Raw genomic sequence first — 26,774 nt, 5'->3', positions numbered from 1 at the left:
CTGCTGGGATTTACTGTAAATTACACATTTTTGCTATTTTTGCCTTTTTTGCCTTAGCCCTGTTGAAAAAAAGTAATAAAAATCTTTCTTTGATGTTTGAGAACACTATTAGTCCCTAATTTTTGTTGTCAGAAATAAAATTAAATTGTCCAAAACCACCGTTGAACTGTACTGATTAAACCTTGTTTCTGTTTTCCCCATTCACTACAATGTATTAAGAAGTCAGTCTTTGCTTAAAAATACAGGAGTATGCCCACTCTCTATTTAACAATTTCCATTTCAGTGGAGAGATCTGTAGAAACAAATTTGCAGGTGGGTTCCTTAAGATTTTTGCTGCAAATTCCTTTTTCATCTATTCATAGGATTCAAAATTGGACCTTCAATACAAAAACTAAGTCACAAAGAGCAGACTTGGCATGCTTTTTACAAGGGTATCTACTTGTCAGACCTATTGCTTTTCTTTGCTTCTTTCCACGCTATTTTCACACAGCTCCTTCAGTTTTCTTGTCAAAATAACCAGCTGCCATAAACCCCGTGATTATTACGTAAGCCGTGCTGCTACTGAAATACTCATTAACATGGGAAGGTACATGTCATTTCACACCATGCATTGTCTGAAATTATAATTTTTGTTCTGAATAAGCTTTTTACTTTTACTCCCCTGTAATAAAAGATATTTTTAGTAGAAGGGATGAAACTAAGTTGGAATGTTGAAGTATGGGGTCTATGTGAGCAGGCAGATTTGAAAGGTGTAATTAAATCACTTAGCTCTTTTTTTTATTAACTCTACTGAGCGCTACCTCTGAGGCTCAGCCATCTCCCTTCCACTGTTCATGTAGTTAGAATATGTTCAATAATAAAACCTGATTCTTTTAATCGATTTTGCAGATTTTGAAACCTTCAGAAAAACCTTCTTAGACAAAAAGTCTTTGCAGTTGATTCTCAGGGCTCATTCCTTGATGCTTGAAGCACTAGGTCTTATATCCATGTATCAATCAACAGAGTTCTGTTGCAGGATGTTTTTAGGTCATATTTTGATAGACTCTTGCACCCTCTGAAGATTTTCTTGGATGCATTTGAGTACATTTCTACTGTGCAGATGGACATTGTTTCAAAACTGTTTCAAAGGTTTCAAAATTGTTTTGTAAAATACAATGAAAAAGGCTTTGCTAAAGAAATAATGGTTTTTGCAAAGTGCTAGTGCTTTCAGCATACACTGGAAGCAGATTCCATACAGTTGAGTATTGCTTGGGCAGATAAGGACAGGCACCACAGCCAAAACGATTCAGCAAAGTTTGTAAATGCAAAAACCCTTGATTTAAAGAGCCAAAATTGCAATCCTTTTACATTTTCTTTAAACTAGGTCATAGAACTGTTCAGGAGCAAGTCTTCAGAGAATCTGTAAGCAAGTTCTGCAGAAAGGAAAAGGTAGTGCATTCACCTGAAACAAATAATATGCTCATTAATACTTTGTGGGTGTGAGCTTTCTCAGCACAGTAATGTATTTTTTCATTCCTGAGTCCCTATTTGAGAAGCAAACTCCACGTTCAGTTCACTCTGCAAAGGGAACCCATTGAATGAAGTGAAAGGACAACAGCGCAACTAATAACAACTTACAGTGTCATGTGTCTGTGCCACAACCTCTTAAATATAAACTAAGCTTCTTTTATTAGTTTAAAATTTGTTTAATGTTTTCCATATCATTCTTCTCTGATTGTTTTTCAGGTGGTCTCTCCATGTAAATTATAGCATTCCTTGGAGGCAGTTTGGCACGTTATTTGTGACAGGGTAGAAAAAACCCAAATAACTGAAATCCCGTGTCCATTAAATAATTTTTTAAAATATGGCAATTGACAGTTATATAATTAAAAGTTACCTTGAATGTTTTTCTGGAAAAACAATTTCTGTTAGCTTTCCATACTGAGCATCCATGAATTTATGTGAGTATCTAAGGGTAGCATTTTGGAGCTACTTAGAACAAGGAACATGAGTTAAAAAATAACACACTGTGCAATTTATGGTTATGATAAAATATATCATCATTCCAGATTACTGTCACAAGGCAAAGTGAGCTCCTGAAATTTCTAATTATATGTTAGACCATATCTTGAAGTCTTCAGGGATCTTATAATTTATGGAATATTTATGGGTTTTAGACTTACAACTGAAAGCTTTATTCAGCTTGGAGCCTAGAATAATGGGATATTTGAATTGCTGTGTTTAAAGGTTTGGTTGTCTTGATTATAAATCTTATTTTCCAAATGCTCAGGATTTTTATAGCTCCTTTAATAATTGAATTTAATTTATCTTTTATCATTTTAAATATTAACATATTTCTTTAGTATTTAGTCAGGCTTGTTTCCTAGGAATTGCCTTTCTCAGAAGTTCCTTTCTTAAAATTTCTAAATGTTACTTCCAATTCTTAGTAATTCAGCAACAATTGGAAGCAGAGCACTGATTCATGGACTGTCACTAAACTGAATAGTCTTGAAAAGCCTCAAGCACTAAGAGGAATATTTTCTGCAAGGGGGAAAGCAAAATACTTCTACATGATGCTACCTCTTAGGAAATTTGGGTATGGTTTTGTTCAAGAGGCCCAATAGTTACACCTTTGTTTAACAGACCGAGTTAAAGGTGGCAATTAATGTTGTATCACACTTGCATAAGAGAATTTGCATTAGTAAAGTTTATGAGAGAGAGTCTCTGTGCTGGTAAATATGCTTTCTTCCACAATCTTCCAAATTTTCTAAATCATATGTGATTATAAATTTCACAGGGTAGGAGGGCACAGCAGAGATCTCTTCTGCACGTGACATCAGATTTGACTGTGTATGTATCTATACATGCCACATAATATGTACATTAAATAAAAATATTTTTAAAATATTTTCTGAAATTGTGCTTCACTGCAGAAAACATCCCCATCCCTGGGCTAAAGGCTCCGTTTAAGAACATTAGCTCAGTCTGGTCTGAGGCGATCCCGCAGCGTGTGCTGCTTTGCAGCTGGGTTTCTGCAGGATTGGAGTCCAGCTCGAGTTGTACGGCTCCCCACCCCCTTGTATGTAATACATGGGCAGAAGTGCTGAGCCTTCATTAGGCATCTAATCTCACTGCTGCAAATGAGTTTTAAACTGCAAGCAGTGTGCTTAAAAATACTCATATGCACTGGTCTTCCTTGAGGACTAGTGAATGAATCATGATCTGCCAGAAAGATGTGATAACCAGAAATAAACCAGAAAATCCTGAACTCCTCTCAGGAAAAAAATCTCCTTTCACAGTAAACCATAATCACTAAATTTAAAAAATTGTCTGATTTATCTGCCTGCCTACCTATTACATTGTAAATTGTATCTGAAAATTTTGTCAGTTTAGATATGGACTGTTTTCTTAGCCCTAGATAAGGAAAGGGGGAGGAGAAGGGGGCCATCATGGCCTGCTCAGTGGAAGTAAAATCGCAGCTTTTATAACTGGGGTTTTAGAAATAGGTTTCTAATTTTTGTTCTTCCGAGACCCAGAAGTGGAGAAAAAGGGAGAACTGATGTTTGACAGTGATAGAAGAAAAAGTTGATTGTACAAGAAATTTTATTTCTCAGGAGTTAGACTTAGATGAAAGAATAACACCGTTGCATGTAAATAAAAAGATAATTCTTTTTTTAATTAACAAATGAGTCATTATTACTGTAGTCTAGTATAACCTGCTACTTCGTTTGAAATAAGAGGAAAAATTCTATTTTAATTTTTTTTTAAAGAAATCTCGTGCTTGCTGACAGATTTTTGCTTTAATTTTGTTATGCATGAGCCATAAAGCACCTTAAAAATCTGTTCCAAATAACTGTTCTTCTGAGAACCATTTCTTTCTTTATTTTATATGTGCAGAGACAGATAACTTTTGTGTGAGTTTACAGCAATATAACTCAAAATTCCTGGCAGCTTATCAGAGTTGGTCCCTGACCAAAACCATTGTATTTTAGCACGGATGCAGTTTGTGTCTGAGGGGGAAACAGCTGTTTTAGAGGTAGTGGCCCTTAAAGAAATGAGTGCTGGGCTGAAAGAGTTCCTGTGTTAGGACCAGTGGTATAACACCATGTTAAAAAGGATAACTTACCAGGAGTATTTCAGTGCCTATTAATAGAAGTTCACCCTGTTGTTGCATGTGTGACCAGACAGATGATGTCCATTAATGTCAGCAGAAAGTTGCACATTTATGAGAATGAAAGGAAGGGGAAAATGTGATACAAATAAAACTAGGGGTCTTCACTGCTCAGAAGGCTAGTGGTCCTTGCATCTAGTGATTGTCGTATTAGTTTAAAAACTCATAAATGCCCCGGTTAGTTTATTTTGATGGTGGTTCAAAACATGTTTCTGGTGCAATGGCAGAGCCCCACAACTCCTGCATTGCTGATGGCAGGTAGCAATGATTTGCTGTTCTCTCCATACTCAAACTGGGATCTTACTACTTTTGATTTGTGATGCAGCTTTCTACTTCTTTCTAAATAATTTACAATTCATTTTCATCAAAACCACAGCTCTGGCACAATAATCATAATGTTTCAATTGGCTTCTCTTAAACTAAGATTTATTTATGCCCTTGGTTTCCAGGAATATTTTCTATCCTGTTTTTTTTTTTTTTTTTTTCCTCCTTCTGGTAAAGATAAATACAATGTAGAGGGAGGATCGTATTCATGATTTTGTGTCTGTCTTTCCATCTAAGCGACAAGTGTAATCTGTGTTGCTTGCTGGAATAGATACAGGAATAATCATTTTAAATAAGTCTAGATGCTGCTAATAATAGTGCTAATGCTTGCTCAGAAGAATGCTTTATTCCCCACTAATGTTCTGTGTGGGCTGACTGAAAATCACTTAGTGACATCTAATTTTCTTGGCCTCTTTCTCTAACTTTTTCCCCACCATGGAACAAGGGGCACTGTGTATACTAAGATGATGTTCTTGCATGTAGGAGAGTAAGCAAACTGATTCCACAATATGGGCATCATGGTCCAAGTTCCCAAAAAGAGGCAGTTATTCTGAATACCTCTGGGTTTGGATATAGGATTTAAGACACTTTCAATGCAGCTGTGTTCAAACAGTTTCACTGTATCCTGTAAAATCTGTGCTTTCTAGCGTAAGTTTGCTGCAGTGGTTCAACAAAAATACAGAATCAGAAAATTGGTAATTGGCAATTGACTGGTTTAGATTCTCTCTGTGATATCAAATTTTCAGATTCAGGGGGTGCTCCAAATATATCAAAAAGTAGGGTTTGGTTTCATGTTTTTGGTTTCATTACTGGAGGCTTTAAAAAATCTTGAGGATTCATGGTGAAAACATTTTTTTTTTTACGAGATTTTTGGAGTGCTCAAATCTTGAAATGCTGTGTTTCCATTTCCTTGTGTTTCTTTTCTAGTTGTTAAAAAAATCTTTATGTGTTTTTTTTTTTTTCTCTTTGTTAAAGTCTTTTGGTTGTGGTTTTCCAGCAGTGGAATAAAGGAAAGGTCAGATTATAAATGTGGTTTTATTTAGTTTAAATTAGCTTTTTTTTTTCCACCTTCATTTGTATTTTTTGAAATGCAGTCAATATTTTTATTTGGCTACTGTATGCTAATGGCAAAGATAATTTTTTATTAAAAAAAGAATTAGACAAATCTTTTCAACATGTAAGACTATATTTTTGATTTTCAATAGATAGTTACTAAAGGAAGAGATTTCATAGGGTACATTAGCTCTTATTTATGCAATTTCTAATGGTAAAAATCTCTTTAGTGTGTGGGCTAATCTCTTTCTTAGGATGTTTTTGTCTCCTCCTCGAGAAGGAAGTGCATTTTTTCTGAATTAAAATGATTGTAAGAAACTAATTCATGACTGCTGTGATGTGTCATGGAGAGTCAAGTTAGAGGCTCCAGCTGTAGAGCAGGCAAAATTGTTTGAGGTTTTGTTTTTTCTGTTTGTTTTATTTTTTTAAAGGAGCTTCTCTCTAGAGGTTCTTTTTCTAAAGACAACCAGTGTTAAAAGGATTTTCTCGAGGAACTTCTGACACCTTCTTTGGTAATTCACACTGAGAGAAAGTGAGTGGGAAATCAAAACCTCCTTCAAACCAACTTGGAAGTGCTGCCATATGTCTTATTCTTGAGATTATACAGGGTTGTTTAAAAAAAAAAAAAAAGGAGAGAAAAAAAAAAAAAAGAAAGAAATTCAGTCTCCAGCTTTCAACTGCCACATCCTTCAACGAGACAGTTCTGGGTTCTGTTAAATGAAATCTCCATCCACCACACTTTGCAACTTGTGAATTGATAGATGATACAGCTTCCTGCACTGGTATTTAAGTTTACCATGGGAACAGCTAAATCAGTGACAGCAGCAATAAGAAGGCACTGAATATATTTTTTCAACTTACAGCCAGCTGACTTTCACATTCTTATTCAGCAACCTGATAAGGCTACGTTAAAATGAATTATGCAGTGTTTGAATATGAGCAGAGGTGCTGGCAAAGCTAGGAGGACAGCAAGGTTTTGAAATAATAGGCTGTGACCTGAATTTTTTAACGAAAGGGGTTTTTTTTTTAAGTGTCTGCTATCTCTTGACTTGTTAATAAACAAAAAAATAAATGGAATGAAGTTTTAGAGGTTCGTTTTTTACAGTTGCTAGAACATTTTGTATCTTTCCAGTTTGGACACAGACAATTAAGGTTTCTTTTTTTATCTCTACTGTAAGTAAACTGAGCCAAATTCTCCTGGATTTTCCGTGTGTGTCTCTGTTCTCTGGCATAAGTGTAGAGCCGTAACCAAAGATAGATCTTATCCTCATGTGGCTATGCATTTAAAGCATTAAGTTGTACAAATAGTTGTCCTTTGTGCTGCAGGCAGTCTCCTTGTCATTCTCTTGGCTCTCCACAGATTTTGGTTGGACCCAGTCCTCCTTGTGCTGTGCACAGGTTTCTAGATGAGTTTTGTGCTGTCGGTGTTAGGAGAACTTACCTGGCGCCTTAAAATGTCCAAAGGTAGTACCACTGGTGTGAAGACAGGGTCAGTGCTAAATGGAAAACAGATTACAGCACTGGAATAATAAGAGAAAAATTAAATCTACAATTATTGCATATTGTATCTCAGATACAAGATACAGATACACAGCCCAGAGTTTAGCAAGTATTTTTCTTGAAAGACCTAGAGTTCTAAGAAAAACTAGAAGCAGGTTTTTTCCTGCACACGTTAATTCTTATATGAAGTATTCACATATACTTTGGAAGTCAACCTTCAGTGAGTGCTGAGGGCATTTGTTAGTACTGAACTGCTTTCTGTTTTAGGAAGTAACAAAAGGTGACTTGTGGAAGGAAAAGAACTAGAAAAGCTGATTTTCTGTACCTGTTCTTCTGCATAAAGATAGTTTAAATTAGCTTTAACTACCATGAATCTAAAGACACAGCATCTGTGGTGGGGTTTTTTAGTTGTTTCAGTGAATTTGTTTGACAGTATCTTTGGGAAAACCTTAGCAGTTCTAACATATTTTCTTTTGTCATGAGAATATCCAATCTGTTAGACCACTGTAAGACAGGTATTTAGATCCCTGCGGAAAAGGCTTGGATCTTTTCTGTAGCTAACTCTGTACATGCATATATGGTAGTTCTTATATATGAGCTTTCTGTAAAAAGGAGAGTTAACTTTTCTGTACAACAAATGAGTAGAAAGGAAATTAATTGATTAACAATAATTCTAAACTCAGATTGCCCTTGGAGTTTGGGCCATTGACAGATGCGAGCTGAATTGCTCACAGTTCGTTCTACAGGGAGGAAAAGGAGTTTTCTCTGATGTGCTCTTTCATCAGGCCTGTGTTCCCTTTTTTTCCTCCCTCCCTTTTCTTTCCCATTCCATTTTTCTCTGAGTTTCCTTCTCCAAAGTGAGAGGTTTAAAAATCCATCGAATTCCATTTTGGTCTTTTTTTTTTTTTCCTCTCAGTTCCCATGCTATAAGTCACCTCATCATCCAACGTCCCACTCTTCCCACTTGCCAGCTGCTTCCATCAGTAAGTTTTTAAGCATTCCTGAATTTTACATCAATTTTAGAGAATTATGAAAAACAAAATGCATCCCAATCAACACATCTGTTGCCTTTTTGAAGGCTCTTTGCCAGTTTTTTTTGTCTGTGAGTATGCTTCAATAATTTATTGGAGACTGAATCTGCCATAAGTCAGGTAAGAGAGCTCAGGTCCCATTAGATTCCTTCAAGGAGATGATGCTTCAACATTTTTTCGAAATTCTGACTCAGTTAGAAATTAGGTGGCCAGTTAAGCATATTTTTGTAAGCCAGAAGCACTTTGCATTTCATGTGAAAGTTTGAGCCACATGCTCACCAAATCACTGAAAACGAGAAAGGCACCCATCCATCTGTTTTACCAAAGGTTGGAGAATAAGGGCTAAATGAACTTTGCAGCTAGGACATTTGGAACATAAAAAACATAGTAAAAGTTAGAAATAAGTACGCTTTTAGAACCTGGCTCAGAGTCTTGTCTTATAGAGTAAGACACAAAATTAGTGCAGCTGTAGTGGGTTGACCCCAGCCAGGTGCCCACAAAGTCTCTCTGCCACCTCCCTCTGTAACAGAGCAGGGTAGGAGAGTACTGCGAATGGCTCATGGATTGAGATAAGGACCGGGAGACATCACTCTGTGGGGAGAGTGTTTTCAGGGCAAAACATACTTGAAATTAATTAAATTTATTGCAAACCAATCAGAGAAGCATAATGAGAAATAAAACCAGATCTTGAAACACCTTCCCCGCATTCCTCCTGTTTTCCCAGGCTCAACTTAAATCCAAATCCTCTACATCCTTTCCTCCAGCAGCAGAGCAGGACGGGAAATGGAGGTTCTATCAGTTCATGACACATTTTCTCTTGGGCTCTTTCCTACTCAGGGGGAGGGCTCCTCACACTCTTCTGCTGCTCCAGTACAGGGCCACTCTCGTGGGAGACAGACCATCATGAACTTGACCAACATGAATTCTTCACACTGGCTAAAGTCCTTCACTGACTGCTCCAGTGTGTGTCCCTTCCACAGGGTCTCAAGTCCTGCCAGCAAACCTGCTTCAGCATGTGCTTCTCTTGCTGTGGGTCTCCACAGCCTACTGGGGTCCTGCTTGCACGCAGGCTTCTCACGGGCTCACAGCCTCCTTTAGGCATCCACCTGCTCCAGTCTGGGTTGTCCATAGGCTGCAGATGGATCTGTGAACCTCCATGGGCTACAAGAAATAGGCCGCCTCACCATGGTCTTCAACTTTGCTGTGGCACCTAAAGCACCTTCTCCCCATCCCTCTTCATGGAACTTGCTGTCTGCAGTGTTGTTTGTCCCACATATTCTTATTTCTTACATATTCTTCTTTCTCGTCTGCTGTTGCACAGAGGGTTTTTTTCTGTATTTCTTAAATACTTAAAGTCAGAGGTGCTACCCCTGTCGTTGATGGGCTCATCTTCAGCTAGCATGGGTCCGTCATGCGCCCAGCTGGCATTGTGGATATAGGGGAAGCCTCTAGCAGGTTCTCACAGAAGCTTCCCCTGTAGCTTACCACCACCACCAAAACCTTGCCATGTGAACCCCATACTGATTTGTATTCATGTATCCAGTGTAGAGAGACAAGCACAATTTTCTGTAATGTATTTGGGATGAGGTGTGCATTTGCGTCACATTTTTCAAGAGTTCCTCCATAACCTGAGGGCTAGATATGTGTTGCTTAATTTAACAAGAGCCAGGGTTCTCATGTCATGTGTATTTTAGCAAGCACACTGTAGAAAACCTCAAGTGCTGCAAATTTTGCTGGGAATCCTAAGAACCTTGAGAGAGATCCCTTTACTGTTCTTTTGCACAAAGACGTGCAAAAAATCAGCATTATATTTATAGGTAGCAATCTGATATTACAAATCAGAGGACATGATGGACCTGCTGGGGACTGCAGGGTAGGACTCCAGTTCGTTCTAGAATGAGTTAGACAGAGTTAACACTCTGATCTCCCCTCATTGCTCTATTTTTTTTTTATTGTTGTATAGTGTTTGAACAATAAAATATTCTGTATATTGAAACCCAAAGCAAATGAGAAAAACGTTAAAGCTTCTCTTATTTAATCTTGTCACTGAGAAATGCTTCTTCTGCCAGTAATAGGTTATGAGGAGACATCATGGCAGGAATAATAGGTTATGAGGGGACACATGATAGGAACAAGGGGTCATCTCCATGTTCCTGTCATGTGTCAATCAGGTCCCTAGTAAAAACCTATATAATACATTCAGTTTCTACTGACAACATGTGGACTATTCACTTGCAATTCCCTCATGATGCTGGGTCCATAAGCCTGACAAGGAGAAAGAACATACTGTTTAGCATGTGTGTCCATTTTTACCATGCCTTAGATGCCTAGGATTAACATCATGCAGGACAGGTAAATAGTGCTTTAAATATTGGAAAATCTCCATAGCAGAGTGAATATGCTCTTTCTTATGGCCACATCCAGGATTGCTTTGTTGAACTGGGGTGTGAAAGTAATATGCTGATAATAAATCATATTGAGTATTTCAGGATTTGCCTAAGATATTTATTGCTGTTTTCTGAGTGGAAATTTGTAGTAATGTATGTAATGTTGAAAGACACAGATGTGAGAGTTATCTTAATAATAGTGCTGCTTGTGAGTCAGAGAGATTCTTAATTTAAGCTTTTGTTGTGTGCTTGGGGGGGATATCAGAATAAGGAAAATTCCTCCCACATTTGCAAGAAAGACAGTGGAAAGAGGGAAGGAGTTCTTTTGCTGCTGAGTTTTGTCTCTTGCAATTGATTACAAGAACTGCCCACTTAGGAAATGGGCAAGAGGAGGCTGTTGGTAGGGAATGACAAGATTGTCATAACATAGTCCTACTAATAGATAAACTAGAAAGAGTAGTGACGTTTTGGAACACTGCTGTGTGTTATGGGTTGTATATTGGGCCAAAAATGGAAAAATTGTGTCAGAAGTTATTTTTTTGGTGACAGCTGTGTCAGAGAACAGTCCTTTCGAGGCATAAGACTAATATCTCTCACTTTTTAAATTCAGTTCATCGGTAGAGTTTTGAAAAAGGAAACCCAAAGGTTCAATTGCCTTGTTTTAATATGTCATACTGCTTGGGGTCAAATCCTGTTTTGTTTATTAGAACCACTACAGTCTCATCAGTGGGTTTATCTACATGGAGGTATAGCTACTTTGTGTCTTACTGTTTCAGTACTGTTGGAAGGGAGAAGTAATTTCCAAATTTTTAAGTCTTTATTTTAATTACTTGAGGAATAGCATTATCATTACTTGAAAGTATTAAAAAAAAATCTCTGCATAAATAAAACACTAATATATCACTGTCATTCTCCCTGCCTTTGAAGCTTCCTCTGGCTTTCAAGAGCATTTTTTGAGGAAAATATTGAGGATTCTGTGCTTTTTACTTTGTACCAAAATCAGTCAAACTGAAAGGATTCTTCCTGCTTGGGATAAGGAAACTGCTATGCAATCTTCTCTGGCTGTCTCAGTTATTATATAGGCGCTGTGGGAGGTTCTCTGAATCAGAGTCAGTTCTGCAGTGGGCTCCCCCTGCCCTGTGGAAGATACAAGCAAGCAATTAGTACTCCACTGAGAAACAAATAAAGAAAAAAATTTAAAAGCAAAAACACTTCTCTAATTGTAGGTAAGATTTCACTGCCATTGTGAAGTGTGTTGGATCTGTGTAATCTATATCACAGGCTTGAGCTTGCTGAGGGTACAACCAATATAAAACCATGTTTTGAAAGCTGTCTTTTCTGACCTATGTAGGCTCTGCCCATTGATCCTGAATGTGGTTATATGAAATTTTAACATAGAAATTGCTATCAGGGTAGGGATCTGGAAATGGAATCAGCAAGACAACTTTGAGATTTAGTAGCTGAAGGCAGTAAGTGCTTTTCATTCTCCTTCTTGCCTTCAGATACCATGACTTTTCTGTAGCTAGCATGTGACTGGGATATCCACAGGGTCCTGTGTAATGCAAAGCAGTTTCTGTCTTACTCGGGCCTGAGAATCATAAAAAATTTTTGCAGTTTTCTTTTCTGTGAGATCTTGCTGTGTCTCTGGCCTTTTGCATGGTATCTACAGGATAATGTCTGCCTTGCTACAGATACTTCAGTAGTTTCTGTGCTGGCAAAAACTTGCTTTTTCAAGGTGCCGTCACTCATCCAGCACAACTTACTGCAAAAGGATTGAGGTTGAATATTAGAAAAAGAGCATGCCTGCCAGAGTAGTGAAACAAGATACGTGAGTGTGTTGAGGAATTTCCCTCACTGGAGATTTTGGAGAACCATCAAAAAAATGATAGCTGGAGATGCCTGAAGTACATGGGACACTTCCCCACTGCAGGAGACTGAGCTCAGGAATCTCCTAGGTGCCTGCCACTTGGGCTTCTGTTATTCTGTGGGAAAGGAACAAACCTGGGATTGAACAAATATTTAAGAAACAACTTCTGAAAGACTACAAATCCCAGTCATACAAGGTTCTGTTTCATCATAATGTATGTAGCTTTTTCAAATATTAGAAAGAGACTGCTGAACTTCTCTAATCTATCACAAACACTTGCTTAAAATAGTGTCATTTGGGATCTGTCTGGTTTAGTAGTTACCTCTGGGAAAAGAGCTTTGTCCTGAAGGTTTTACAATGCTTGTTTTTCTTCTTCCCAACACAACCCTGTTTCCTTTCCAGGGAGCTGACAAAGGCCAGCAGCTCAGGTGTTGACCCTGCAGAGAGGTCATTTGACCCTGCAGATACTTCCATAGCCTGGAGCGCTGTTAAAATAAGCATGGCTGTGTACCACTGTGGAAGTTCACCTCCCACTGCAGCCCTGACTGTGCTGGTTTGTCTCATCCTCCTCCTCGGAGCACGGTGCAATCAAATTGCAGGACATGTTTGAGGACTTCCCAGCAGTGACAGTAGAGCGGTCAAGTCCCAAGGATAGCTTTTCTGATCAATACAATAATCTGATCAGTTACAATAAACTTACAATAATAATCTGTTATATGTATAGTTTCATCATTTAGAAGATTTTGGGCTTTTTTAGCTCTAGTAAGTAGTTGACTTAATATGAGATATTTTATCTTGTTAGTCTGTCAGGGGCTTAACACTAACAATGTTAACACCAGGCTGCTAATACTGCTCATTACTAAAACTGTAACAACATGATCTGACTCTTACTGACACAAACTAATTTAATTTTCTGCCTGCAAGTTTATCAAGTCAAGTTATGGCACAAAAATTGTTCTACATTTTGTAAATTACTAATTTACATTACTACTTAGGACACGAAAAGACACATTAAATTTCATGGAGTAAGCTTTTTCTCCTGAATAATAGCTTTAGTTTTGGCCATATGTAGAATGCATTTCCAATTCTTTATTTTCAATTGCAGATTTGTTGACATAGGGACATTGTGTTTAGAGTGAGGCTGTTTGTTCTTCTTGAAAAATAAGACCGAAAGACTGAACCTTAGTTAGCATTGACTTTTGCTCCTATTGCCTGTGACATCTCCTTTACAACTAAAAAAGCGCTAATATCTGGGTTGTGGGAAACAGTTTGAAAGTTGAAACTTTATTTTAAAAACCTTGAGATGTGAAATTCACTTTTCAGAAAACCTGGCACATAGCAATAAATTCCCTGTGGTATTTCTAGTGATATCACACCCTTTGTCAAATAAATTGTAGTAAGTAAATTATAGTTACAATTTGTTACATTGTTTCAGGAATACAATTTTTCTTAAAATCATTAATGTCCAATAAAGAAACTGAGAGGAAGTACGAGGGATCCATCTCCAATTTGCTTGCTTTGTGGATCTGACTGATGTTTAAGGATAGAAATTGCTATATCCACCCTCCAAAATGTGATCAGTACCCCATCATCCGTGTGAGCTCTCAGGAATCAAAAAAATGGACCAAATATTTATATCCATCCCCTACCATTGGTCCAGCTCCTATAAAACAGAATTCTCTTTGTTAAATATTAGATTTATTAAACTGTACTGTATGGTCACTGAAGATGAGTGTTTGAAATTCCATGTTGTTAATACTTTAAGCTTGTGTAAATTGTCACTAATTCTGTGGGCACTGTGGAGATCAAGCACAGAGACTTGAGGGCTTATCTTGAAGTCTTTCTTAAGAAAAGTCTTTGAGTCATTTAAAGGAAAATTTTGTCTGAGCAGGTATGGAAAATAATCCCTCCTCACCCCAGCCTTTACTGTAGCCAAGTGGATGAGCTGCAGCTTGGGCAGCACTGGGGGGTTCACCCAGTCTCTCCAGCTACCTCACCCCTGGTTTTGAGCACTTGGTCCAAATTATTGCCAGCCACCAAGGCTGGGACCTTGCTGAAAACTAAACTGGACTTCTGCGTATGCTGAAATTGCAGTTGGACCATCAGTATCTATGACACTCTTTAGTACTTCTGGACATAAGGTCTTCCTTTATTAAGTGTATTGAATGTGGAAATATTTCTGTTTGAAAAGATGTGGGAAGTTAGTGTTGTCCCTTCAGCTTTGAGTGAGTTTATGAATGTGCTCCTGATAATAGTTTAGTATGTAGAAAAACTTTGAAGCATGTGTAAGTAATCATCAGATAGCTTTATAATGCTATTGTTCTGGTTTGGGCTCTTTTTTAAAAAACAGGAAAGTAACAGAAGCCCTCAAACAAAAATATGTGCCTGTCACAATCCAAATCAACTTTATTTGTGTGCATATAAAGGGAAATTTTAAAATACACATAGGTAGAATCTCTCTTTTAGACAAGAATTTAAGCATTTAAAGATAAGCATGTGGTTGAAGGCTCACATTTGAGCCTCAGCTCATGCTACAAAGCTACCACCATATTTGGGCTTGATATACTTTGAAATGGAATTTATTCTTAAGTGCATTTAGTAAATAGCTGGTGTTAGCAGACATGTCTAGACTCATATCTCTTTTAAAACTCACCCATTCTGTGAGCAATTTTTTCATTTCTTTAGTAGCACTCAGCATCTTTGTTTTTGTTAACAATACAGTGTTATTGAAGGAACTAGTTCTCCTATTAAACAAGAGATTTCCTGTCTGGCCTCTTAAATAACACAGACTTGAGCTACAGTAAGCAAAACCTATATGCTTGTTCCTTGTTTAAGAAAAAACCTGGAAACATAATACTTCTAGAAAAAGACACAGAAAATTTTTATGCTCTTTCAATGGCTGTGGTAAACTACATCATTTCTGTGCTCATCAGTGACAGCTTTATGAAATCATATTATATCATTTGCCTTACTTATTTTTTTCTCTGAAAGTTACAGAATTAATTTGTTGCATATATAGTAATACAAAACTAAACAAGACTTTTTCAAAAGAAAGGATATAGAAATGCAAATATATGGGGGTGTTTAGCTTTTTGTTTGAGGTGGGTTTTTGTTGTTTTGGGGTTTTTTTTCCTCTTTAAAATAGATTAAAGTCTTAAAGGCAAAATCCTGTTATGATTTCTGCCTGGAGAAATCTTGATGACAGTATATATGTACAGCCCAGAATAGAGTTTGGGAATAATTCTTTGAGACCTTATTTTGATGCATAATGATCCAGTTACACTCCATTCTGAATCCTGAGAAGTTCTGGACATTGTTTCTGCCCCTTCTCAATTTCCAACATATTTTAGACAAATTACTTCTCCTACTTCGATCAATATCCTTCCTCCATTTAGACATTATATAGTGCTGAAACAAAAGCTCTATTTCAGTACATACATATTGGCTAAAGTGATCAGGCTTAAATATGATACAAAAGCTGTTAGTTTTCATCTTCAGCAATGAAACATCTGTACAACCATTGTTCCTGTGCATTTGTTGTTCAGTTAGGGGCAGTTGTAATTATTAAAGGTTGATGTTAAACCAGCTAGCTTTCTGGATGGTGCTTGTAAGATGGGAACAACAGCAGTGTGACACCCAGGAGATGCCCAGGGTGAAAAGCCCCTTGTGCCAGAACTGCCATGTGAGGTCAGGGGGTTATAACTTGCAAGGGGTTATCTGGCAGCTCCAGCAGTTGCCATGTTTCTGTCGTACATGGCCCACACTTCGGCTTTGATGGCACAGAAGCCTTTTAACTAAAGCTTCCTTGTTGGTTGTTTTTTGTTTTTTGTTGTTGTTTTGGTTTTTTGTTGTTTTGGGGTTTTTTTTGTTTTTGTTTTCCTTTGTTTTGTTTTGTTTTTTTCTCCAAACACTGACAGTTTGGTAACAATCATCTGCAGCATCAGGGAAGGCATCAGCATTGTTCCCATTTAGAAGTCAGCATCATCAGCAATAAAAAATGCTGGATAGCCCCTCTATTTGTGTGTAAGCTCTCTTGCTCTTTCTCTGCCTTATTTTTTTGGGTTTTTTTGTGGTTTGTGGGGTTTTTTGGGGGGGGGGGGGTGGTGGTGTTTTGGTTGTTTTTTGTTTGTTTTTGTGTTTGTTTTGTTTTTTGTTTTTGTTTTGGTTTTTTTGTCAGAATTCCGTAAGTACTCATAACATTGAAGATAAGACACGGAAATGGCTATGCAGGATAGTCTTGTTGCAGTTACTCCTCCACATTGAGTCTTTCTCATTTATGCTGAAACTGTTTTAGTAATGAAGCAAGACCTGACACGGTTGAGCCTTTGTTATTTGGTGTACAGGTCTTACTCCCCCAGTCTTGTTTCCTTTGAAGGTTGCTGAGCATTGTGGATCACTTTCCTTTCTTTTAAATTTTAAGTAATGACTTTTAAGTTGTGACTTACACTTAATGGATACTAAACAATGAACAGTGTTAAAAATATTCCAGACAGTTTGTTTAAGCCTCTATTTTGCAGATATTTGAATTTCATGCAATTTTTCATGCCAGATACTTCTGACTTTTGTAACACTTCCCTTAGAGCTTGGAGTTAACTTGCAAGTTTTTTAGGTCTTTAAAATTGTAGGCATTATGTATGTATGTACATAAGAATATGTAAGAGCAATTATGTGCTACTGTTTTTCAAATAACTCAAGAGTAACTCTTGGCTACAGTGAAAAGTAGTGGCATTACTGGGTATGGTTTTGAAATAAAATTAGTTCTAAATTTGCCAGTTCTCAAGTACCATCATATGAAGCCTAAACTCAGTGTACTCCATCAACAGCATTCTCCATGGATACTTGGAAATTATCATTATTTCTTACTCCATCTTTTGAAAATAAAATGGAAGCAATGCATTTAAAAAGGATAAACTGAACAGTACAGAAGACAGAAGGACTTGAAATCAAAACAGGGAACAGAATGTACATTACATAAAGAAACAGCCTTTAGTGAGGAAACGATAACCCTCTGTGACTATTTAGTAGAAGTACCATGAGAAGAAATTGTTCATATTGAAACTTGCTAATGTTCTGACTATGAAAAATTCACTTAATTTTAACTCCTCTGCTAAGAATAGAAATGCCATGCACAGTATGCAGTATGCTAATGAAATTTTCTAGAACCTAAAATATACCTCTGTAAGACTTTTAAAAATATATCTAAAAGGCCAATTTTGTTTTGGAGATGCTAGTATTTTCAAAAGAATGCATTGAAAATACTACTTGTCCATATCATACAGATGTTGGGGGTTTTCTCAAATACTCCATACTTTCTGATAGCATTTACTAACCTTTATGTTCCTGCCTGTAAACAATGAGATATTTGGGGAGAGCAGTGTAGCTCCCTTCTGAAGTAGGTGTCTTCAGACAGAAAAATTAACATCTATAGTGTGGCTGTTCAACATGAGATAAATGGGTTTTAATTTAAATATAGACTATTGTGAGTTCTGCTAGAAATACGTGGTTCACAACCCTGGGTATGAGCTAGAACAGATGTGATCATCTGCTTCTGAGTCACCTGGGACACAAAAAAAAAAAAAAAAAAAAAAAAAAAAAAATTCCTGCTTGATTTTATGCCTGTGGCCCAAAACAGCAGTGTGAATCACAGGATTGTTAAGGCTGGAAAAGACCTTTGAGGTCATCAAGTCTACCTGTTAACACAGCACCTACATGTTCAGCACTAAACCATAGACTTTAATGCCATATGCACACGTTTTTTGTACACTTCCAGGATTGATGACCCAACCACATCATGGGCTGCCTGTTGCAATGGCTGACCAAATTTTCAGTAAAAAGTTTTTCTAAAATCCAGTCTTACGCAAGATTATGGCAGTGTTTTGCCTGGGGTCTGTGGGAAAGCATTACTTATATGTTTATATAGGGTCACAGCGAATAAGTGACTGAACTTAATGTTAACTTGAAGTTAATGTTGAGCTTGTGGGTGAGCTAATTTCTCTTGTGGCTTCATCTGGTGTGATGAAATGCACATGTCCAGTTATCCAGTGGTCAGCCATACACTGTAATGTCAGATGTTTGTTTAGACTAGAGAAAAGGAGCCTGAGAAGAGACCTTTCTGCTCTCTGGGAGACTGGAGTGATGTGGGAGTTGATCCCTTCTCCCAAATAACAGTTGATCGGTGAGGAAGTGCTATCGAGTTGTACCAGGGGAGGTCTAGATTGGAAAAAAATTTTAACAAATTGTGTGGTCTTGCATTAGAACTTGCTGCCTGAGGAAGTCACCATCCTTGGAGATGTTTAAAAGACAGGTAGATGTGGCAGTTAGGGACATGGTTTAGTGGTGGCCTTGGCAGTGCTGCATTAGTGGTTGGACCAAGAGATCTTAGAGGCCTTTTCCAATTTTACTGATTCCATGATTTGACAATTCTACGCTGCTCCAAGCCCTCTAAACGAGTGCTGCTGCTGACTGATGAGGTGGGGATTCTACACAGGATGTAATGAGAGGTGAGGTGGAGGCAGAGTCGATGCTCTCAAACACGCAGTTCATCTGTGCACTTTGACTCTAAAGCCGGGCATGGTGCATGGGTTTGGCCAAGTGCTGGTCTTCAGTGACTAAAGGAGGGTAGCAGACTGACAGCAGAGACTGTTTGAGGGCAGCTGCCTAATGGACCTCCAGCATTATCCAAGACAGACCAAAAAGGCTGCATTTTCTTGAGCAGTTAGACATCTTTCTCACAAACAGTGATGCTGTTTGTGTGGAAGTGATTTTTGATAATCGAGGGTTGCCATTTAATATGATACTTTCAGATGTGTGGCTTGGGTCTGTTTTCAAGTCAGTGCATTTCTGAAAAGGATATTGTTATATTGTTTTATTTAAACTGTAAGTATTAGAAGGGAAAAATGGAATTTCATTAGAGAATTAAATATAGATTTGAAACTAATGCAGTGAAAGTAGTTTTAAGACTTTATTGGTAGAAACAAAGCAAACAAAAAAATCCCAGTGTCATGATATTGTGTTTATTAGCCAAATCATGAGGAGGATTTTACATGCTCTGTAAAATTACAGGTGCTTTAGATGTCAAGAATTGCACTTAAGATGAAAAAATGAGAAAAACAATACTGTGGACTGAATATCGTATCATGTATTGTGCACTGTCAGAACATCTAGTTCATTTCATGTAAGCATCTAACTTTTTGGGAAATCTTTCCAGAAGAGTTGGATTTTAACTTTCTCACATCCAGGCTGTAGCAAAGTCTACAATTTGGATGATAACCAAAAGAGCAGATCTGTGTTAATATAGAATTATTTCCTATAATAGCTTTTAAAAGATTTCCAGCAGCTTTGTAAAGTCAGTGAATCATTCAAGAAGCTGAAAAAATTAATCTTTTGTTGGATTTTCAACTACTTGTTATATCTTTGTGGAAGACAGTCTTTCTCTTAAGGAGCTGTGATATTTATTAAACATTAGAGTTTTGCTTCAGTGTGAGTTAAAGGGACAGGTTTGTGTAAGAGGCAGTGTTTATTTACTGTAGCTCACTCAAAGAAAAGGAGTGCCGCTCTGGTCATCCCACAGATGTGTCATCTTAGGATGAAAACCAATTTGAGTATTAAGTGTTTGTAAAACATCAGTGTGTATGGAGCTTAGGCTCTTCTGTGCATAAATAAATTTGCTGGTGTCAAGGCGTTTAGCCCTTGCTCTGTTTGTTCATCTGTGTTTTGTTTATTTCCCAAGATGTCCATCCATTGGTTTAATTTAAGACAATTTTCTAGAAATTCTTTTATCAATACCTTTTATGTTTACAGCCCTCAAAACCAGGATTTATTCCAATATTTGTAAAAGAATTTGAAATTTTTATGCAGTGAGTTGTTCTCAGACTTTGAATTTTCTATATGTTATTATTAGGTGCTGTACTGTTGCTTGGACAACTCAATCATGTATGGAAATGCTTTCAGCAGACCAAAGTTGATGTTTTTAGGCCATTGTAATGATTCACAGTAGCTGAAATTCAAAGAATGACAAGTGCTAACTACAGATCAAAGTCTTATATGCAACGAAGTATCGAGTGCATAGATTCAGTTGGCAATGGATGACTGAATCTGGTCCCCTTTAAGTCTTATATTGTAGTTTGCCAAGGCATGAGTGGCTCAGGGAATGTTTGTGAAATCTGCCTTTCATTAACAATTCTGAACTGTTCTTTGTTGCTAATTCAGCTTCAGCTTTTGATTAATGCTTACAGAATATTATGGTGGTGTTAATGATACTTTTCAAAAAAAAAACCTCGAGAAAAAGACACTGGAGAATTTTTTCCAAATGTTTTTACTCTGAGTTATATTAACTTCATTTTATATTTCCTCTACCATTACATCTCATGTACAATTGGCATAGGAATTGGTTAAGAAGAAAAACTTCCTTCCCTTGAACATTTTGCTGAGCATGTATTCATATCAAAGTGGGTTATTAGAGCCTGAAGCTCACATCTTAATCAGGAATTCTACAAAGCAGTCAATTCTGGATGGATTTTTTTGTTCTGCTTGATAATACATATTTTTACATGGCTTTCTTGCACTTGTATCAGCATTTTCTGAATGTACAGGGACATGGGGATGTTGGGGTCTTTTTCTTCTCCTGAAGATCAAGAGGGGTGAAAGTCTGAGCTGTTAGGAGAATCTAACAGTATAATTACTGTTAAGAGATTGTCATTATGCTTGATAGCGATAAAGTGTAGATGACTTGCTCCCAATTTAGCATGAATTTACAGATGAAGCTTTAGAAGAACTATGAGTTCCTGTACTAGGTGATGAAAACCTTTGCCCTCTGGTAACTGATGCTAAAAATGAATAAAAATTGCCCAAAACTAAAGGAAGTTATTTTGCACCACTGGGTACAGAGGATTATTTTTATTTTTGAAGAATATCTATCTACGCTTAGCATTTGAGTTTCCCCAGACATGTGTCTGTGACAGCCAGTGCCCATCTCATTGTTTTATCCTGTGTTTCAGCACCCAAGGACAATGAGGAGCGTGTGTTCCGGGAGCGGATGCGCCCCAGGAAGCGCCAGGGTGCCGTGCGGCGCAGGGTGCATCAGGTTAATGGACACAAGTTCATGGCCACCTACCTTAGACAACCAACATACTGCTCCCACTGCAGAGACTTTATATGGTATGGAGAGACTTTGGCTTTGCTTTCTTTGCAGCTTTGGGTTGGGGAGTTAGCATACCTGCCTGTTTGGCTGAAGTGAAAATGGTACAGAGCGGTAGTTGTTTTCCTCTTTATTTTGACATTTGCCTGTAAACAGTGTTGCAGATGATAATAGAAGGCTGTTAAACTCCCGTCACAAATATTAAAATTGGTTGTATTTGTGGTTCTTCTCCTTTGAGCCACGAAGTTCAATATTTCCCATAAATTCCAGGTAGACAACCAGTTTAGTTTTATGTAAGTGCCTGAGCACAGATTTAGACTTAATATTAGGCCTTTACATTTTGTCATAATGACAGAATTCTTTTTAACATGATTAAGAATCACCATCTTTCTTCTAAGAAATGCAAAGTTCCTAAACATCCTATAGCAGTTAATGGAATATGGGTGTATTATTACCCCATGGGTATATATTCTAATGACACAGAGATTTTGGTACTCAGTGTACAGGGTCTTTGTTATTATGATGCTCATCAAGAATTCCCTTTTAGAAATTATTTACATTATTTTGAGTATTTTCAGTTTTCAAATAGGGAGAAGTGGTGGAGACATTCAGTTTTCAGTTATTTTTCAGCAAATTTTCCAAAGTGACCTAGAGATACTGATTTACACATAAGATCTGATGGGATCGACAGTAAATATTTCTTAGGAGTGTATAATGAATCAATCTTTCTTAATGTGAAACCATGTGAAATGTGCATGAACTCAACTGCACTCCTCTAAAAAGTGCCTGGGGGTTAGGATTTATATTGGCTAAGCAATATTTACTTATGCAATCTGTCTATTTAGAAGACTGCTTGATGATGATTTACCACTTTGTCCCCTTTCCATGCACCCTTTGGTTTTGACTATTTCACTATAGTAAATGTGTCTGTGTTTCTGACTGCCTTCATGGTCTCTCATCCTTCCTGTTACTTCCCAGCACCTAACTTTGAACTGATCGCAGTCCAGGCATGCAATTATCAAATGATTGGTTTTGAAAAGCTTTTCTTTAAACATGTGCATGTCCAGTAAAAGGAAGCAAAAATGTTTTCATTTTTTAAATATTTCCTCTTTGTTTTCTAAAACACTTTATTATTTTTCAGGGGTGTAATAGGAAAACAGGGATACCAGTGTCAAGGTAAGAGAAATTCTACATAAGGACAGTTTAAATATATTTATTATGTTATATAAGTAGTAAGATTTTTTTTTCAGGCATTGTATAAATACAATGCTTAGAATTTAGCACATGATGATCAGAATAAGTTTGTCTCAAAAAGTATACAATCTTTGCACCAAGTCACAGTATTTTTTGTCAAAACTGTTGGTCTTAAGCATCATATATGGAGTAAGAGCTCAGCTAACAGCCCTGAACATCAGATCTCAGATATCTCTTCACGTATATCCAACTAGGGAACCATACCTGCAGATGTTGGCGTCTTCATTTTTAAAGTCTTTCATTTTAAAATTGAGAGCTCTTTATTCTGCTTAAGATTCTGAGTTTAAAAATTCCAGGTAATTACCAAGACTGTAATTTAAATAGAAGAGATAATTATAGAGGTCATCATTAGAGAAGGTTATAGCAAAAACTGCAACAAGTGCTTCAATTTCATCTCCCATTTTTCAACTCAATTTCTTGTACTCCTACTTCTTTATGCAATCACCCTTTGGGATGATGTGTTAATTCTCATCTTACAAGTAGAAACCATCAAGTTAGTGATGATTTTTCAGTTACAAAAGACTTGATGAAATCTCATTGTAAATAAGCAAATGCCAGTTTTTTTAATAGAGCTTTATATGCTGTAATAAGAATTACTGTATCAACACACAGAGGTACCTGAAGAGGTACTTTGACTTCTGATCTAATTTTTTTTTCTACAACAATAACCAAAACTGGAGAAAGTGAAATTCATTACTTCATTATGAGCGTTTTTACTTTGTTTAATGACCTTGAATTCTATAGTACAATAGACCTAGTAAATGTTTATCTTATTTGTTACATCTGCAAATGTTATTCATAGATTAAGAAATCAGGATATATATTGGCAAAACATTTTTGCCTCCTGAAACCTCTTGCTGCTATCAACTTATGATAATGTGTTACAGAAAGAATGTTTGACTTTTTTTTTTCTATCCTTTTGAATTTTACAATGAGCTATCTTTTTATCTGTTTTCCTTTGGAAGCTCTTTAAACAGGAATTGTTTATGCTGTTGTGTTTCATGTAATGTGGAGATCATGGACTTCATCAGATAAATTAATCACATATGTAAAAATCAAGAAAAATTGCAGTTAACATTTCAGAAGGTAATTTGTAGTTTTACAGATTAGATATTTGGTGATATGCTTTAGTTATCTTAAAATTCTTTGGTCTTTTGGAAGTCCATTATCTTCTGCCTTTGTAAACCAGCTTATTTCATAGGACTCACCAAATCACCACCAGTCACTTGCACATTTTCAAGTCCCAGTGGTTCTAGTCTTCTAAGTTCAAACTTCTGCTTTAAAATTAATCTTCATGAAAACTCATTCTTTTATCTGTTTTTGTCTTTCTAGTTTGCACTTGTGTAGTTCACAAGAGATGCCATGAACTTATAATAACGAAGTGTGCTGGCTTAAAAAAACAGGAAACTCACGATGAGGTAAATGTTTAGAAATTAATTTTTCTATATATAAAATTCTGTCTTTGATCTGTTTAAAATAGTGTCATCTGCTCTGTTTAATCAGTAGACGCTACAGACGTTTTTGTGCTCTTCTGGTCATTTTGTGGTGTAGCATTTACTTTGGAATGCTAGACTGCCATCACAGTTTCATTTACATGGGAATTATCCTACAGAAATTTGTTTCTAATTGGTTTACTTTCTATAACATCTGAGCTCAAAAGTTTCAGAGAGCTCTTTCCACTCCTTTTCATTTTTAACATTCTCTCTCCATTTCTGAGTTAATACAAGTCTTGTCAGTTTAATTCAGAAGAATCAGGCTGGGATCCCTCATTTCCCTGGCTGCATTTTTTTGTGGCTGAGCCATCAGCAGCTGATAGGAGAGCTGGGATGCTTGGGTGGGTATCTGGCACGAACATAAAATACTGACCAGACTTTGCTTGCAAAGTCTCACCTCAACAAGGACTACATCCAAACTATCAAAATGTCGTTATGTTTTTTAAAATAGTTTCAGCCCTCAAGTATAAACAGCAAATGCTTTTTCTTACACAGAAGTTTTTGGTTTGTGCTTCAACAGAAAAGCAAATGTATGTTCACTGTCCTGCTGTTTTGTGCAACAGCAAAGGCCTGTTGACTTTCACCATAGGCTTAGGTTGGGTCATTGCAGTTCCTTGGTGACACAAAAACTATATTTCTTAACTTTATTTGTTAAAAACCTACATTCATATGATTGAAAAAGCCTACCTTTAAGTTACAAATTGGAGTTGTATCTAACAGGGTAGTTGCAATCTATTCTTTCAACTTCAACATGAGTTTGACTGAGGCACTAAGTCATGATCTCATTTTTTCTGTGCAGCTCACTAGCATTTACCTTACTGGAACCATTCTGTAATATCTGGTCCACAACCAGTATTTTACATCCAAAATATGATCACATGCATACAATTGTGATAAAGGACTGTGTTGGGCTAGTGCTGGTTTTGTGTAGTACTCACAGGAATATACAAAATCTTGTGCAGGTTTATGTTCCCAGGCTCCAGACTGGTGGAGACTTGCATACTTTGCTGATAGTCTCATTGTTTAGAAGGGGTACTAGATCACTGGAGAAAAGCCAGCGGTAATAGAAAAGGGAAGGAAAAACATAAAAATAAATCTCCTGCAGTGCAATGGTACTATGAAAACTTACCAATGACATCCTTTAATAAGTAAGTAATCATACCTTGGAATCCCTGAACACACAACAGGTTATCACCGTCATTACCATAATCTGGAGAAGAGTGGGATATGAAAAGGTAAAGGGTTTATGATATATTTCATTTTCTAGTCCTGTATTAATTTGGCCTCATGTTCCTAAAACAATTGGGAGTGACTTCCTTGCCTTCCACACTGAGATCTTTCCTGATAGCTATGTATTTGTTGTTCCCAAAAGTACGAGGAAGTAGACTTTAGTCTTTATCTCATGGACAACAGCAGCCCTTCCCCCTCTTTTCCCCAGATAAAGTAGTGAGAAGAATTCTGGGGTTGGAGTATGTCTAATGCAATGGCGATCATCTGAGCACAGATCTACTTCATCTCATTTGAATTCTGTGTGGTTTCAAAATGCAGCAGGGCCTCAGCATACACCAATTGCGAAGAAATTAATTAAAATGAAATATGCTGTGCTGTCGTTTTTCAGCAAGTGGGATCCCAGCGTTTCAGTGTCAACATGCCTCACAAGTTCAGCATTCACAATTACAAAGTGCCCACCTTCTGTGACCACTGTGGTTCATTGCTCTGGGGTCTTTTGAGACAAGGTTTACAATGCAAAGGTAAGGCACCACTTCAGAGCTTTTCTTTTTCTTTGTAAGTGACTTGTAGACTTGGAAAGACTTCAAGTCACTATGTCAGTGAGTACAGAAATAAGTAGAAAACAAGTAGTGGAGCAATGTAAGGATTTCCATCATGGTTAGAACATGGTCCTTACCCTATTGACAACACCAGTCATTAACAGATGCAGAGGTCAGACATTAAGAAACACATTTTGCACTCACTCCTGTGTAGGTTTATTGCTATGCAGGACATTAGAAGTTAACAGAAAATGATGAACATGACAATTTACATACCTTCAGTTTATACGCTTTTTGTGTTTTCAGGTTTGTTATCTTTTTAAATATCAGTATTCCAGATACTTTACCCTTTAATACCATTTTCAAAAATTACTGTTTTGTGTTGGTTAGAGTAGGAAGAACCAGTCCTGTGTGCACATGTCCAGATTATGAGATTTAGACCCAGCTAAATCATCCTTTGTGATGGTCTGCTTAGCCCTTCTATTCCAGAAAATAAAGGATTCATTATGGTCTGCCACTTAAGGACTATGTACTCTGTTCAGGAACCGTATGTGAAAATATGGCTGGAAGTTGCATTTGTGTCATTTTACTTGTCAGAATTGTTAGGTTCCTTATCTCATTGTTTCAAGCAGATCTGTATAATGGGTGAGAAAAGAGTACAAACAATTGCAAAGTAAAGTAATATTTTAGAAATAGTTAATAAAATACTTCAATTTGTGGGTGGAAGGAAATGATGTCATGAAGGAAATGATTATCGAGTTTTTAGGAAGTAGTGCCTACTGGAATGATAAGCATTTTCATTTTGTTATG

General features: G+C 37.0%; 1 protein-coding gene across 2 annotated transcripts in view; it reads left to right on the top strand.

The window, feature by feature from the left end:
- Positions 1 to 26,774, top strand: part of PRKCE (protein kinase C epsilon) — a 284,944-nt gene that overhangs the window by 155,090 nt on the left and 103,080 nt on the right. For both annotated transcript variants that reach the window (XM_066178482.1, XM_066178483.1), the window contains exons 3-6: positions 21,309 to 21,468; positions 22,590 to 22,624; positions 24,035 to 24,120; positions 25,814 to 25,946. In XM_066178482.1, the coding sequence (XP_066034579.1) occupies positions 21,309 to 21,468; positions 22,590 to 22,624; positions 24,035 to 24,120; positions 25,814 to 25,946 (414 nt within the window). The remainder of the gene's footprint in view (positions 1 to 21,308; positions 21,469 to 22,589; positions 22,625 to 24,034; positions 24,121 to 25,813; positions 25,947 to 26,774) is intronic.

The sequence above is a fragment of the Chamaea fasciata genome, unplaced genomic scaffold (genome assembly GCF_029207755.1).
Source record: "Chamaea fasciata isolate MVZ Bird 193981 ecotype frontalis unplaced genomic scaffold, bChaFas1.0.hap1 SCAF_3, whole genome shotgun sequence".
Taxonomy (NCBI): Eukaryota; Metazoa; Chordata; class Aves; order Passeriformes; family Sylviidae; genus Chamaea; species Chamaea fasciata.
This window is presented reverse-complemented; position numbering and strand designations above follow the sequence as displayed.